Source organism: Podarcis gaigeae (genome assembly GCF_964106915.1).
Source record: "Podarcis gaigeae genome assembly, chromosome: 8".
NCBI classification, from domain to species: domain Eukaryota; kingdom Metazoa; phylum Chordata; class Lepidosauria; order Squamata; family Lacertidae; genus Podarcis; species Podarcis gaigeae.
Window position 1 is genome coordinate 42391001 of NC_139684.1, and position 16358 is coordinate 42407358.

At 50.4% G+C, this 16358-nt stretch overlaps 1 protein-coding gene across 4 annotated transcripts; it reads left to right on the forward strand.

The window, feature by feature from the left end:
* The first annotated feature begins 1023 nt into the window (after positions 1-1023).
* LOC310851890 (mitochondrial inner membrane m-AAA protease component AFG3L1-like) lies at positions 1024-16313 on the forward strand. 4 transcript variants are annotated; one of them, XR_014567909.1, is made up of 18 exons: positions 1024-1189; positions 1860-1926; positions 2393-2452; positions 2832-2947; positions 3083-3232; positions 3610-3678; positions 3915-4039; positions 4135-4405; positions 4730-4867; positions 5280-5433; positions 6142-6249; positions 6905-7030; positions 8073-8183; positions 9877-9992; positions 11428-11628; positions 12602-12796; positions 13492-14538; positions 14791-16313. XR_014567909.1 is itself a non-coding variant. In XM_083754518.1 (17 exons), exons 1-17 carry the CDS (start codon positions 1052-1054, stop codon positions 13696-13698), a joined length of 2352 nt encoding a protein of 783 aa, XP_083610644.1. In that variant the 5' UTR covers positions 1024-1051; the 3' UTR covers positions 13699-16313. The 4 variants fall into 4 exon arrangements, 2 of the variants coding, with proteins under 2 accessions (XP_083610644.1, XP_083610645.1); XM_083754518.1 differs by having other exon boundaries at positions 13492-16313; XR_014567910.1 differs by lacking the exon at positions 11428-11628 and having other exon boundaries at positions 1037-1189.
* Positions 16314-16358: the final 45 nt, after the last annotated feature.

The following is a 16358-nucleotide window of genomic DNA, read 5'->3' on the forward strand; positions in this document are numbered from 1 at the left end:
ACTCTCCCTACTTGTGCTCCCCAGCAACTGGTGTTCAGAGGCTGAGCACTTCCAGTATTGGGCTAGTCCCCAGGCATAATGGTTGCTAGCCACTGGTAGCCTTATTCTCCATTTGTCTAATCTGCTTTCAAAGCCATCTTGGTTGGTGGCCATTGCTACCATCTTGTGCTAACAGATTCTACAGTATTAAAGTACACTGAAATGTAAGCAGTGAGAGCTTTTCTAACATGAGGCAGAAGATCTTGATTCTATGTATCTCTGAGCGAGTCCTATGTACTGGATTCCTAGTTCATAGCATTCTTGACACAACCTCCCCCATATTCTGGGGGTTGTACCATCTCTGGCTGACAATGTGAGGGTAAAATGTGGGTGCTGCTGTATCTCCAGCTGATACAGGAAAAAGATGGAAAGACATACTGGGCTGAGAAGCCAAGCAGAGGGATTCCTGAGCAAGGGCTGATGGTTAGGGAATGCTCGTTATGCCTTGGATATTTACTGTTTCAAGGCTGACCCTGGACCATTTGAATTAATGAAAAAAATCTGCCTCTGCATAGCTGCAGAGTAAATTTCCCCGAATACTGAGTATTCATAATTAGAAAGGTTGCCACAACTTCAGATCTTCACGCACACAAAAGTTCATACCAAGAACAAACTTAGTTGGTCTCTAAGGTGCTACTGGACAATTTATTTATTTATTTTTATATACTGTATTTCTACTGTGTCAGACCAACACGGCTACTTACCTGAAATCCACATCTGCATAAATAGGTTTGGGGTGGGGAGATGTACTCCTCACCCCAGTAAAATGCCTCAATAAATTAGCATTTCACGTGTACTAAAGCCATTATTTCGCCTTTCATCCGCTGGGCTCTGACAAAATTTTCTGGTATACGCGGCCAAATTCAATCCCGGAACTACATGTCACCACATTACGGTGCTGCAGCCTGTTTTCTTGGTTTCACAAGTTGGTTCACATACCTCCTATACGGTAGTGAGAAACGAGAACTATAGCGCCTGCGCAGTGCAAGCCCGTAAGATAAACAAAAAGCGCATGCGCTTACGGCGCCTGAGTGATAGGACAATAATGGCTCATCGGCTGGCGGCGGCGGTTTTATCGCCACCTTTGGCCGCCTTGTGGAGAGGCCACTGCCACAGCCGCGGACTTGCGAAGTTGGTACCGGTCCGGCAGGTGAGAAAACGGCGGGTGCTGTTTTGTGTGTGGCACTGTCGTAAATACAACGGCGCCCTCCCTCTGTTCCCCATAATGGTCTGAGTTAAGAATGGTGGTCGCTGGTTATGTCATCGCCACGCGCCAGCGCTTCCATGACAGGTATAGGCCATATTCAGTGGGCGTGGTCAGAACGCGCCTCATGTAACCCGGGCTCTGGATTGGCAGAGAAGGAGAAGCGTGATTTGTATAGTGACATTAGAGTTGCGGATTGGCTAGAGATGTGTGCAAGTGCTTTGGATAGCAGTCAGTGGGCTACACTGCAGGGTTGCTGTTAAGCTGCTCAGCGAAGTAGGGCTCATTTCTGAACGCACAGGATCCCTTTCCTATAGGACTAGCACAAGCCACTCTCAGCTTCACCCTAGGCTGCACACTGGCAGAGAAGGGCATTAAACTGACCCTCCCATGGGCCGTGATAGGTTCTTTTCCTGGGATAATGCTAGTTTTCAGCTTCTGGTTTTAGAACTCCTGGTGCACAAACTATTCTGCATACAGAACTTTATGGATACTTGGTTTTGAGGCCTTTCTGGCCACTGTGTTGCATATTTGTACCTTTGACCTTGCTCAAAAGAAAGGAGGAGGAACCCTTGCTGGCCCTCAGGAAACCAATGCCGCCCTTTGCTCTTTTCAGTGGTGTGAGAGAGGCCATCCAGGATGTGGCATGTCCTTCTATCACTGGCTGTGCTCCAAGCCTGAAGGTATGTGACTCCAGCAGAAAAGGGCTGGCGCTTCTTGTTTGTGACTCTGTTGAGAAGAAGAATGTCATGAGATTTTTTCCCTGCTTAATTGTAGAGCACATTATTTGCATATAGTAGGTCTCAACTTCCATTTCTGATACATCCCTTTAAAATAATCTCAGGCAGCAAGGCTGGCAAAAACATTTGGTGGTGCCCTTGAAGCCTGCTGTCGATCATGATAGACAGCCTCAGCCGTCATCACTGAAGCTTTTCTTCAGGCAGGTTTATACTTACTGACTTACCAGCCTCCCATCAAGCTCTAAGTGTATTGTGTGGGCATAGAAGGTTGATATTGAGGCACTTCTGGTCATTTCAGCGTTAGGGAAGTAGAGCATTGTAGCAGCGGTGGGAACCTTGTCATGTAGTATAGAGGCTGGAAAGAATAAGACTGAACCTGTCAACAGTGAGATATGTTTTTGTCCTGCAGGCTTTGAGAAGAAAGATGAAAAGAGACAGGGTCCAACAGAGGCAGCCCCTGATAATAAAGGTAAGTACCTTCTTTTCCATGGCTCGGTTATAGAGCATCTGCTCTTCATGCAGAACATCCCAGGTTTGATTCCTGGCATTATTCTCCATGTAGGATGGGAGACGCTCTCTGCACAAAACCAGAGTGCTGCTGTCTAGTGGTGCAAACTGTCCTGAGTGAGATGGACCTTCAGTGGTCTGACTCAGTACAAGGCAGCTTCCTTTGTTCCTATGTTCTTCCCCCTCATTTACTTCCCTAAAGTTGGTGAATGCCTCCCATTCCGAAAACTGGTCCATCTCTCATAACTCTCCCCAACCTGTTCTGCTCCCCCTCTACAATGCAGCCAGAAGCCTTTTAAAGCCTAACGTATAAGCATTTCTATTTTTTCTCTCCTTCCTAGAGCCTATCGGCTCCAAAAATCCCAGTCTTCCCAAAAATACCTGGGGAAGCAGTGGTGGAGAAGGCAAGAGAGGAAGGAAAGATGAGGATTTGGGGTGGTGGAATCACATGCAGAAGGTATGTGACCATTTTCTCTGTTGCATTTATGTCACTGAAATGTCCTAAAGCTGCTGCAATCGGGGATGGCTAAAGCAGAAAAGAAAAATGACACAATGATAGCAGCCATATTAATCACCTACTTTTTGCCCCCAGGGAGAGTTTCCTTGGGATAATAAGGACTCCCGGTACCTGATTGTCATGGGAGCTGGCATCCTCACAGGGTTCTTCTACCTCTACTACCGAGATCCAGGCAGAGAAATCAGCTGGAAGCACTTTGTGCATTACTACCTGGCCAAAGGACTGGTGAGGCAATATGTGGCAGGCCATCCTCTTGCTGGGGGCGGAGGGCAGCTCATGTACGTATTCTATTCTATTCTAGCAGTAAAGTGTAGGCATCTGGAGGAGGCATTAGGAGCAGGAGAGTAAATAGGGGTGATTGCCCTTTGCTAGGAGTTCTCTGCGGCCACAACATACCATTTTGTACTCAAGTGAAGCTCCACCCAGAAAGATTCGCTCTCACTCTTTCTGGCCCTGTCCACACCATAGATTTAAAGCACTCTTATACCACTTTAACAGTCACAGCTCTCTCCCCCCCCCCCCCCGATATATGGTGTAGATGTGACCTCTCCTTCCTTCCTTCCTTCCTTCCTTCCTTCCTTCCTTCCTTCCTTCCTTCTAAGGTGGATCGACTGGAAGTGGTGAACAAGCAGTTTGTCCGGGTGTTCCCAATCCCTGGCGCCACCTCAGAGGTAAATAATTCCAGGGGACAGAGGGATGAGGTGGAGAAAGACAGTGGATGCCCACAATCACTGCTCCAGTCTGCCACAGTTAGACCTTTGGAAGAAAAGCTGTGTGTGTTTAAGGCACAGCAGTCTGGTGGCAAGAGGGTTGGGTCCATAGAGGTCCCTTTCACACCTGAAACAAGAGAAGGCTCTGTGTATGCCAGGGGGCATGAAAAATCAACACCTGTCCTTGGTTGCCACAGAAGCACATCTGGTTCAATATTGGCAGTGTGGATACCTTTGAACGAAACCTAGAGGCTGCTCAGCTGGAGCTGGGGATCAGCAGCGCCCAACAAGTGTCTGTGGTCTACAGCACCGAGAGTGATGGGTGAGTGACAGGCCCCAGATCAGAAGCAGCTGTGCTAAAACTGCCCAGGTGCCACCTGCTGTAGTCATGGGCCTTCTGACCTTCTCCTCTTTCAGCTCCTTTCTCCTGAGCATGGTGCCTAGCCTTCTGCTGTTGGGCTTCCTGCTGTTCACTCTGAGACGTGGACCAATGGGAAGTGGGCGCGGAGGGCGAGGAGGAGGGATCTTCAGTGTTGCAGAGACGACAGCAAAAGTCCTGAAGGACAACATTGAAGTGCAGTTCAAGGATGTGGCCGGCTGTGAAGAGGCCAAGCTGGAGATCATGGAGTTTGTGAATTTCCTGAAGAATCCGAAGCAGTACCAAGATCTTGGGGCCAAGATTCCAAAGGTGCCCACTTTTGATTTGTAGCCAATTCATCAGGTTACGCAGACAAGTCCAAATGGCCAGTGCTTTTGGAGGAGAGGTGAAGGCAGCAGTTGGCTGTCCAAGACCACCATAAATGAAGCCCATCAGAATAGTGTTAGCTTGGAGGGTTGTAAGTGAATCTTCCTGAAACGAGGGACCTCTGAGCCCCAGCAATGTTGTGCCATTCCGGGCTTTGAGGTGCTGCTAATGTGGGTTGGCTGACCAGTTAAGGGAGGGACTGCTTGTCATTGGGCCGTATTGCTGCCCCACCTTCCCTCGTGTTGACCAACCTCTTGTCTCTTGCAGGGAGCGATGCTCACGGGCCCCCCGGGCACAGGCAAAACCCTCTTGGCCAAAGCTACTGCGGGAGAAGCCAACGTCCCTTTCATCACTGTGAACGGCTCCGAGTTCCTGGAAATGTTTGTCGGAGTTGGGCCTGCAAGGGTGAGATTGGGGAACCTCGCAAAACGTTCTGCATTGGCAAGCTTCTTAAACAGAAAGGGTGGTTATCCAAAATCAGGAACACATCTTGTAACTATATCTCCTGGGAGATAATAGAAAGGAGTCTAGGAGACTTTGGCAGGTGACATAAGCATCCAGGCTTCAGCTTTGCCCATTTGATGCTCCAAACAGATGCTCAGTATTTGGGCTGGTGCCTGAGCAGGGGAGTCTCTTGTTTCTTGTGCATACTTGCATATCTCCCTCAGATGCTCAGCTGAGCCTGACCTTTCTCCTAAAGGGGCAGGATTCTCCCACCTTGAGTCCCATCTTCAGCACCCTGCCTCAGCTGCTCACCAAACCAGACTGCTTTCTTCCCAGTGGGTGGATCAGCTCTGGGGAAACATCTTTGTTTCAGGTTCGGGATATGTTTGCCTTGGCACGGAAGAATGCCCCTTGCATCCTCTTCATTGATGAGATTGATGCCGTCGGGAGGAAGCGGGGCCACGGGAACTTCGGGGGCCAGAGCGAGCAAGAGAACACACTCAACCAGCTGCTGGTAGAGATGGATGGTGAGATAGAACAGAGGCATCTTGAGGAGGGAAGGAGCTGGCATGCCCTTGTCTCCCTGGAGAAACAAGCAATCTGAAGTTCTCGCCCCTGTTCCTTAGCATTAACAGAGGCTTCTGTGTTAATGTTTCCAGACCTTTAACATGGTTCCTGCATGGGATAGCTTGGCTGTTCCCAGCTGTGCCCCCTGCTCCTTTTCCCCATCACCATCTTTAAGATCAAGTGAGAGCACCCCTCATAGACAGCCCTCCCCTCAACCTGGAGCCCCAACCAAATGTGGCTGGACTCTGAACACACACCTTCCACATCCAGTGGTTAGTGGTGATGAGACCACCTGGAGGGTACCAGCCCTGGGACAAGGCTGCTTTAACGTGTACAATTATTGCATGGTTGGGGATAAGGGAGAGTTTGGGTTAGCAGAATGGAAGGGGCATTAAATTGGGTTCTAAACTGGGTCTTTTTAGTTTGCTTTTAAACCATTCTGAAGGTGGGCTTAGCTAGTGACCTAGTTTCATAACTCTACAAAAGGTTACATTCTGAATTTTGTTGCAAGGCACTGTAATTCAGTCCGAATACGTTAGCTCCGCCCCGCCCGCCCCCCACTAGAAGGCTTGGAAGATGTTTGGGGAATGTGTTCTGTGCACAAAATTGCAAGAGGCATTCTCCCCCCCCCCCCCCCCCGAGCTGATCTCCTCTCATTTCCTGTGCAGGGTTCAACAGCAGCACAAACGTCGTAGTGCTTGCAGGCACAAACCGACCCGATGTCTTGGACCCGGCGCTGACGAGACCTGGACGCTTTGATCGGCAGATTTATATTGGTAACAGATGCCATGTCTAGTCTTAGTTGTGCTCACCACTTTTGCCGGTCTCCCTGCCCGCCACTGGAAGGTTGCCCTTGGAAGGTTGCTCAGAAGGAATGTAACCCATAGTTTGAAAAGGGTTGCCTATCTCTGCCTCAGATAGCCCCAGCTCTTCAATAAAACAACATCCTCCTGTTGCTCAATCAGCAGGACCTACTGGGAGGTGCCCAGAGTCTTGATGAGCTTCAGAGAGACTTGCCTTGACTTTTCGTGACCTGACGTGACCTGCTTGGAAGAGCCTCCAAGGAGCAGAGGGGGATTTCTTTCTGCCCCTTGCTTTTCTCTCTGATCCTTATGAGATATTTTGGAGTCAGGAGAGGTTTCCTGGGGTATTAAAGCAGCAATCTCTCAAGAAGGTGGAAATCTCAAACAGATCAAAATTATTTGACTTTTAGAAGACATCTGAAGGCACCCCTGTTCGGGAAAGTTTTTAATGGTTGATGTTTTAGTGTGTTTTTAATATTTTCTTGGGAGCTGCCCAGAGTAGGGGCAACCCATTCAGATGGACGGCATATAAATTTATTATTAAATTATTATTGTGGAGCATGACCGGCCTCTTTTAACTCCTTCTCATTTCTGAGGACTGCGTCTTTAACTCTCTTTCCCCAACCAGGCCCACCGGACATCAAAGGCAGAGCATCCATCTTCAAAGTCCACCTCCGGCCTCTCAAACTGGATGCAGATATCAGCAGAGATACTCTGGCTCGGAAGATGGCAGCCCGGACCCCAGGATTCACAGGTGAGATGTGGACAGAATGCCAGCATGTGGCCGGGGGAGAGCAGGAGCGTTATAGGTCAGAGGGGGCACCTGAGCGGGAACCTGTAGGGCAGCCTTCCCCAACCTGGCGCCCTCCAGATGTTTTGGACTATAACTCCCATAACCCCAGCACATGGCAAAAGCTATTGTGGGGCTTGGCATGACTTCCTTGTTTGAATCATTTGGCTGTGTTGTTTCTTTGGAAGCAGAGATTGCAACAGAAAGGCAGCAGCAGGAGCCCCAGTTCTGACACAGTCAGGTGCTATTTGTTACTTTGTGAGCCTCTGTCATCTTGTCAGAGGAGCCTTCCTGCCCCACCCTGCTGCTTGGCCTAGGGTCTAAGTGTAACTGGGTAGCCTGAGGTGAATGGTCCTTCGCCACAGGAGAGTCTCTGGCAGCTGTGGAGGAGCACATCTGCTTTGGAAAAGAGCTTGCAGAGTCTGTGGCAACAAGCTTCAGTGAGAAAGAAAAAGGCACAGGGATATGGACACTCCCACCCCACCTTGAGTTGAAACAGAAAATGGCATTGTCGTGCCACGCTGGCTTAGGAATGCCAAGGAAGGAGATGTTCCTTCCCCTGCCTTTCATGATTTGTTCTCATGAGAGCCAGTGTGGTATAATTGTTATCTGATGTCAGGCTAGAACCTGAGAGACCAGGGATCATATCCCCCACTCAGCCAGGAATCTCACTGGATGACATTGGGCCAGCCACCGCCTCACCCTCAAAGGGCTGTTGTGAGAACATAATGGGAAGGGGAAAGCCATATACACCACCTTGAGCTTCTTGAAGGTGGCATGTAAATATAGGAAATAGAATAATAATACATAAATAAATAAATGTCTTGCCAGCTCTGAAGGTGCTTGAAGGAGCTTTCAGGCCTTCTTAAAGCTCTGCCAAACAGAAGGTTGCTGAAGACGCCAAGTTCCCTTTTCCTTCAGCTGTTGCACTAACATCTCTCTCCCTCTCTCCCTCTCTCTCTCTCTCTCTCTTTCTCTCTCTGTCTCTCTCTGTCTCTTTTGCCAGGTGCCGATATCTCCAACGTTTGCAATGAGGCTGCCCTCATTGCTGCACGACACGCCAGTCCCACTGTGAACGAGAAGCACTTTGAACAGGCCATTGAGAGAGTCATTGGGGGTGAGGGTCCCTGACTGCTCACCATGCCAGCTCTGAGTACCAGTTGCTGGGGAACAGGAGCACAGGGAAAGCTGTTCCTGTAGACTTCTGCTGCCGTGGGAAGCAGGATGCTGGTTTAGTTGGGCTTGTGGCCTGATAAGGAGATGTCTTGGCAGGCTGTCAGATCCTGAGCATTTATTTCCAAGCAAATCTTGCCAGTTTCAATGGGGCAAGTCAGGGTGTGATTGCACTGGCAGCTTCCTGCTGATTTACTGGTGGATATGCCACTGAACGGGGCCTCTTCTGTTCTTCCCAGGCCTTTCACACATTGCTTTTTAGGCTTCCCAGACCTGTTTGGTCACTGCGGGGAATGGGGTGCTGAATTAGATGCCCCTTTGGCTTGACCCAGCTTCCCAGTGACCTATGGCCATTCGGGTACTTGCCTATCCCCCTCTTGATGTCATCTCAGCTGGCGGCTGTCATCACATCTTGCAGAAGTGATTTCCAAACATTCTTCTTAGGCAGGGGTTGGCAAATGTTTTTAGATGTGGGCCGGTCCACTGTCCCTCAGACTTTGTGGCAGACCAGAGAAGCAGCACTGGGGGGGGGGGCGGAGCTGGAAGAAGAGGCGAGGGGGGCAAGTAGTCCTCCTCCCCAAGCCCCAGCTCTAGCTGCTGCACTTACCTTCCCAGGGGCTGCTGCCACCACCACCGCTGCTGCTTCTTGTGGGTAGGCAGAGCAAGCTTGTCTGCTCCTCTCTCTGGCCCACAGGAGCACCGGGGGGGGCGACAGTGGCATCGGAAGGAAGATGAGCGGCACGAAAGGGCTGGCTCCAGAGAGGGGCTGCTTAAAATGGCGCTCAGCCAGCTCAGCCCAGCCCCCTTCCTCCTCTAGGCAGGGCAGAGAGAAGCCAGGAGGAGGGAGGGAGGAGGCGCTGCCACGGCATGTGTGTGTGGGGGGGGGAAATGTAATGGCACGGGGGGAAATGGCGCAGTCCGAATGAACAGAATCCCCACACCGATCCATGGACAGTCCGCGGGCTGGATCCTGAAGGCAATTGGGCCTAATCCGCCCTGCGGACCATAGTTTGTCGACTCCTGTTCTTTGGTTTGTGTGCCTCTGCAACAAGAGCCTCAGCTACTGCCTTTCGCTCCTGAGAAGAGCAGAGCTGAGCAGAGCCCTGCTGAGTTTTGTGTGGGTGGAGAAGAAGCATTTGCAGTTCTCCAGTAATTTAACAACCCAAAGAGAAGTGGTCCCCAGAGGGACCCGGCCTTGAGCAGTCCTCTGCAGTTGCAGATACTTTGCTGTGGAAACTGTTAGTGAAAGGAAATTGAGAAGCAGGACAGGGAGAAAGCTTCCCTAAGGGAAGTGGAGGCTTAGTGGCTTCTGTGCTGCAGTTGGAGCATTGCTCTGCCTCTTGTGGGTGAACCAGCTGACATATTGCCTTACAGCTTCTGGTTGCAGAATGTTCCTATAGCAGAGTTAAAGAAGCGAGTCTTTGATCTTCTCTGTGGAGGCAAGAATTTGGCATTAACAGCTTGCAGTTAGAGCTCTCGTATTTTGCATCATGAACTGCAGGTTTTGTGTGGATTCTCCAGTGGGTTGGTATCTGTTGGGAGTGTGTGTGTGGTGAGTGGGGAGCTTTCTCATTGCTTTCGACAAACACTGCACTTTCCTTCTTCTCCCCCACCCCCCTGCTTCCCTCTTCCTCCAGGGCTTGAGAAGAAGACCCAGGTCCTGCAGCCAAATGAGAAGACCGTAGTGGCTTACCATGAAGCTGGGCACGCTGTGGTGGGCTGGTTCTTAAAACACGCCGACCCTTTGCTCAAGGTGCATCTCCCCCAGCCAGTGGAAGCTCTCCTAACATGAACACAAAGCAGGTTGTGGAGCGGGTAAAGCCAGCTGAGCTCCAGTTCTTTTCCAGAAGGGCCAGGTAGCTCAGTGAAGGTCCCTATTTGGTTCAGAAGGCTCAACAGGGATGTTCTGTCCCAGGTGGTGGTCTCAGTCAGATGAGGTTCCAGCCCCAGAATGAGGTTCCAGGCAAGAGTTCAGGTTCCAGCAAGCCAAGCAAATTTAGGCAAAGTCCGCTTTTTGGTTAAGCAAAGCAAGGCAAAGTCCCAAGTAGCACTGGGAGATTCATACAAGCTGGAGATTCATACAAGCAAGCTACATTATTGCTTCAGCAGCAGACCATCCTGGTCGGAGGCCTGAGCAGGGCTTCAGCTATGCCTCTGCTGGGAGCAGTCTCCGTTCCTTAAAGGGGCCTTGCCTGTAGTCTCCAATGGAATAGGAGAGACAGGGACTTCTGGCGAGAGTCCTCTGACCAAGAGAGTGACAGTGTGACTTCCTCAGGTGGTAGTGAGATGGGCTGCTTGGCACAGAGGTGCTTCCAGGAGAGCAGGGTCAGTTGTGGCTGATGTTGAGGTCACTTCTTCGTGGCCTCATCCTGCTAACCTGGAGGGTCTGCTGTCCCCTTGAGCCTCCCTGGTTCTGGCTTCAGGTGCTAAGTGCCTCCTGGCAGATCTGAACTACTCTGAATGAGGAAAACAGGATCTGGGTGTTCCTTACAGGATAGCACCCCAGGATGCTCCTGTTAAGCTAGGAGCGACATAATGCAGGATACGTCCTTGACTTCACTTGCATTGTCGCTAGAGCAGGGGTCAAGTCCAGAGGCAAAGGAAGGAAGGATGGTGTAGAAAAATCCTCCTATATGGCAATGCTGATTTGGAACAGGACAGCAGCAAGGGAGCATACAGGGAAAGGGCTGCCTGTTAGTGTAGGCAATACTGAGCTAGATGGACCCATGGTCTGATTTGGTATAAAGCAACTTATTACAGCTGGATTAGACCCAAAACAAAGATCTCCCCCCCCCCCCCCGCCAGAAGTGCCCAGCTGAATCAGACCCTCCCTTTGCCATTCCCAGCAGGGGCGAATTGCTCTCTCCTTCCAGAAATAGTTGTGTGTGTAACAGACTGCTGTATTTGCAGATGATAGCTGATGAGAGCAATTGGCGTTCCTTATTTTGGAAATCACTCTATGTAATTTAGGTCCCTTCAATAGAATTTTTTTCCCCCTGCATGTAAATCTCTGCCCTTCAAGGGAACTGCAGCAAACTTTGTGTGATGCAGTAAATGTCTAACTGACTCTGCATGGGTTGTGGGGAGGTGAGTGAGTGTCTTCCGCTCCCTGCGGGTCCACTTTCCTGTTGACTCCAAGCTGGACTGGGCTCTGCCTTGCTGACCTTGGCTCTGCATGTTCCTGGCAGGTCTCCATCATCCCCCGGGGCAAGGGCCTGGGCTATGCGCAGTACCTGCCCCAGGAGCAGTTTCTCTACACCCGGGAGCAGCTCTTCGACCGCATGTGCATGATGCTGGGGGGTCGCGTTGCCGAGCAGCTCTTCTTTGGCCGCATCACAACCGGTGCCCAGGATGACCTCCGGAAGGTGACGCAGAGCGCCTATGCCCAGGTAATGCCCCATCAAGACATGCCGTGTGCTGCTGGGTGCCCTGGGTGTGAGGACGTAATGAGAGCCCTTTATCTGATGCAGCAGCTTTGTTAGAGATGCCCTGTTTAGAAGCCAAGAGTAGATGATAAGTGGAAACCTCATTCAAAGTGTTGACTTCTTACTTCAGAAACAGAGGTTAGTTTTTTTGCAAAGGCACTGGAACCGCTTACCTGCTCCCCATCTCAGTCACACATGTGCAAGGAAGAGCTCTATGCTCATGCACACGTGCACACACACATATCCACATGTGACTTAGAAAGAGTCCTGCTGAAGGAGCCAGCGGAGGCCCACCTGGTCTAGCATTTTGTTCTCGCAGTGGCCAACCAGATGCCTCTGTGAGCTTTGCAAGGAGGACCTGAGTGCAATAGCACTTACCTCACTTATGATTCCTAGCAACTGGCATTCTAGAGGAATACTGCCTCCAATAGTCGAAGTGGAACATAGCCATCTTGGCTGGTAGCCCTATTTTTATCCTCCAGGAATCTCTCTAATCCTCTCAAGGGCAGACTTGGACAAGAAGGGAGGAGAGGGAAAGAAATGTCGGAGAGTCAGTTTTCTGGTCAGAGCAGGGGGGAGGTTTATCACTTGTTAAATTTCTGCCCTGCCTTTCCCCACCAAATTGTAAGATCCAGGGATAATTGTCTGACTGTGCGTTCACAGCTTTGCATGTACCCAGGCTGGTGCCAACTGTCTTGTCTGTGCTCTGCTTCACTCTGGACCTTTCTAATGTTTAATTTTACAGAAAGCAGGTTTCTGTCTCCCAAGACTTGGGAATATGGCTGCAGCGTCCGGTGAAACTCTTGGGAAATTTGGGCAGCTCAAGATGGATGCCCTGGGGCAAGAGAAATAACCCGGCACCCCGTTGTCTCTGCCACTCCCCGCCCCCGCTGCCCCCGGTCCTGCTGCTGGCTCAGGAGTGTTGCTCTCTTTCCAGGTGGTGCAGTTTGGCATGAGTGACAAGCTGGGTCAGGTCTCTTTTGACCTTCCACGGCAGGGCGATCTGATGCCCGAGAAGCCTTACAGCGAAGCCACCGCTGAGCTGATTGACGAAGAGGTGCGTGCCTTGATCAACACGGCCTATGAGAAGACCCTGGAGCTGCTGACTCAGTGCCGTGGCCACGTGGAGAAGGTACGGAGCCAGGGCAGAAGCTCCCTGCTGACTTGTCCTGCACTTCAAATTGGGTCTGCTTGCAGCACACAACCCACGTGCCACCCCTCTTTCAAAGACGTTGAAATGGGACACAATTGCAGGTTAAATGGGGCAGCACAGCAGGGAACATTAGAAGCAATGAAGGACATGGAAACTACTCTTGAGGGGAACAGTTTAATTTTGCTGCAGGAAGGAATGCACAATGAGAGTTGTAGCTTCTCTCCTTAATTAGCATTTTGTTTCTTAATGGGCTTCTGTAGTGTTGCTTGCTCTCCATAGCCATATATTCATTGGGTGATATTCAGCTAAGTTCTACACAGATCGACCCATTGGAATTAATGAACATGACTATGTTAGGGCTATTAGTTTTGGTGGGTCTACTCATGACTAAAACTTAGTTGACTACCACCCATTGTCCTAAGACAAATAGCAGAAGCTGCTGATCTGCTGGGCTGGCATTAGCACCCAGCCTCCTTGAGCACCTGCAGGACTCCCAGTGCCCAGCAGGTCTTACCACTGACACGTTGTTCCTCATAAAAGATTCTGCCATGGCACTCGAGGTAGCTGTACCATCTTAATTTCCCACAATGCCTACATCAGGTGTTGTTGGTCACATGGCTGGTAGCTCCAGAGGAGTCCAGTGACCTGTTTACTTTTTATTTTGACCCTTGCAGGTAGGAAAGCGTCTCCTAGAGAAGGAAGTCCTGGAGAAGGCAGACATGGTGGAGCTGTTGGGGCCCAGACCCTTTGCAGAGAAATCCACCTATGAGGAGTTTGTTGAGGGGACCGGGAGCTTGGAAGAAGACACCTCCCTCCCCAAGGGCTTGAAGAACTGGAATCTCGAGCAGGAGGAGGAGACAGCCCAGGAGAAGGCCTCTTAGGGAAAGCAGGGCCAGCCTGAAAAGAAACGCATGGCACATTGTCCATTGGTCAAGCACCAAGGCCTGTTTCTTTGGCTGGGGGCAGCATTGCCGAGAGACCAGCTGAGCCTCACTTTGCCATGGAATCATGGGACACTGTCAGGCTCCCCTTCCACCAAAGGACCAGCAACAATGTTCAAGGACCACTGTCTGCAGCAAGCAACCTTTCTTCAGTTCTCCCCCTCCAACGAAGGACATGAACTGGGATGGTTGCTTGGAGCAGAGAAAAGCAGGTGCCACAAACAGCCTCTGTGCCTCCAGTAAACTCATTGACCATCTGACGCACACAGACCCAGCAGTCTGGGAAGGTAAGAGCAGGTGAGGAGTATCCTTTCCAGGAGACTGCTCTGCTCAAGGGACCAAGGGCTGCCTTATTATGCTCAGTGCCTTCACTCCAGCTTCCCCCCTGCTTTCCCTTCCCCTCCCCTGCAAGCCTGCCTTGCAAATGGGCAAGAGTGAACAGCAGAAGTCCATGCAGAAGAATTTCTGTGAACCTTGAGAACCCCGTGGACTTATCTAAGGGTTGAAGTGAATAGGTCTGAATAGGAACATGGTGCTAGTTTAAATGGTGCTACTTGAATGCTTAGCTTCTAGCTCTGTTGACATAAGGGGCCCCAGAGGATCCAGGGGGCAGGAGCCCCAAGCAAATCCAATAGGGCCACTCCAGACCATGGCTGTCCTGTGTGCAACATCAACTGCTTTCCCATTGCCTGCAGAGCAACCTCCTTTACACAATGCCTGTTATTTCTCACCACCAAATGCCTTCCCTGCAGAGGAGGCTTATACTTCAGTCTCACCTGAGTCCCTGCAAAGGAGCAGCTCAGGGCCCCTTTGGGCCCTTTACTTCCTGCTGCTTTTGCCTTGGAAATGTCACCTATGGTGGGCAACCAGTGGGCTTCCATGCAAGACATCTTAGTGGCTTCGGGGCTCTATCTCCTAGGTCAATGTTGGAGCAGTCAGGGCAGGAGGATATGCAGCCCAGCTCAACACCCCCCCCCCCCACTTCCAGCACTCCTTTCTTGGCACCTTGTGCTCAGTCACCAAAAGGCTTAGAATCCGTACCTGTGAGGGTTTTGATTTGGGTGTGTTGTGCCAACTCTCTTGTAGCTGCTGCCTTTGGAACCAAATCAACCTGGCATTTGCCCATGTATTGCCCACTGGGCAGAAGTCGTCCTGAAACCCCTACCCCACGTTGGCAAAGCCTCCCATGTAAAACCTGTGTGTCGGCCTTGCCCCCCCCCCCCCCGCCTCCACTCCACCCCCACTGCTAGCTGCTTCTGCTGTTTACTCACTTGAATGCTGGCCGTTCCAAAGCATTTGACCGACCAGCTTCTGAAAAAGTGACTCAGCAGAAACAACACTGACTAGCTCAGCAAAACTGCTGGCTTTACTGAAAGTCATATTTGCTACATTCAAAGACCAAAATAAGTTTGGGCACCACTTTCTTCCAGGAGTCCAGCATAGGAGCCGTCTTCTGCATGATGAGTTGCTTTTTTCTTTCCCTGTCCTTGAGAACCTTTGCAGGGAGTTGCATTTTCACATGAAAGGTGCCCCATATCTACCATATAAGAATAGGTCAGACTTATGTGTCCTTCTTGCCCAGTAATGCTGCATACCCCAGGCTTTCCCACCAGTGGTCCTCCAGATGTTTCAGAACAGGGGCTGATGGGGGCTGTAGTAATTGTAATGGTTTTGTCTGTTTTTATAGTCTTTTCTGTTGTTAAAACCTGACCTGGGACCTTAGGGTTGAACAGCGGGCCACAAATCTTATAAATAAAACAGCTCAGAGCATCTGAAGAGGACCAGGTTGGGGAAGGCCGGCCTGCCCTGACCTTTGCCCCTCTCCAGGGTCTTGAGCAGAGGTCATATGGATTGTGGGCACCTCTGAGACACCTCTTGGCTTGCACTCAGTTCAGTAGGTTTCCCCTTCTCTCCTCTTCAGCTTTTTGCGCACATCCCATAAATTTAGCCCTGTATAGAAGGAGAGACTGTGCTGCTGAAGTGTGTGCAAGCATAACCTAATTTAAAAATGAAACGCTAAAGCCAGCCCCCAAAAGACAACCAGGTTTCTAAAAAGGAAAATGTATATCTTTTGTAAACAAAGGCAGATGTGCAAACCTTGGTAAGCAGATCTGCAGGGAGGGCAACAAGGAGCAATAGATAAAGTACCAAGAACATTACAGATAGCAGTGGTGTGATGTGTAAGTGTGGACACTACTGAATATATATCTCAGGTAAAATGGGAAGTATATGGAGGCTGAAGGAGGCGGGCAGAATTAGCAGATTGTGACAAAGCCACTGATGAGGGGGAACAAATCAGGTTGGGCACAAGTCACCCCCAGTTGAGCCTCAGTGTTATCAGTAGGGAGCAAGGAAACACAGTTTGCAAAAAGCAGATTTTGTGGGTTTTCCAGCTGCTGGCTGGAAACCTATAGCACGCCCTACCACCTCACTTCCAATGTGCTGTGGATTCTGACTTCAGCAGCCTTTCCTCCCATGCAAGGACTAGGGAAGGAATCTATTGGACTTGGGAATGCAAGTGTATTTGTTTGATAAACAGCCTGTTTTCTTCTGCATGTGGGTTTGTTTGTTTCCTTGCTTCATAAGAACAAAGCAAAACA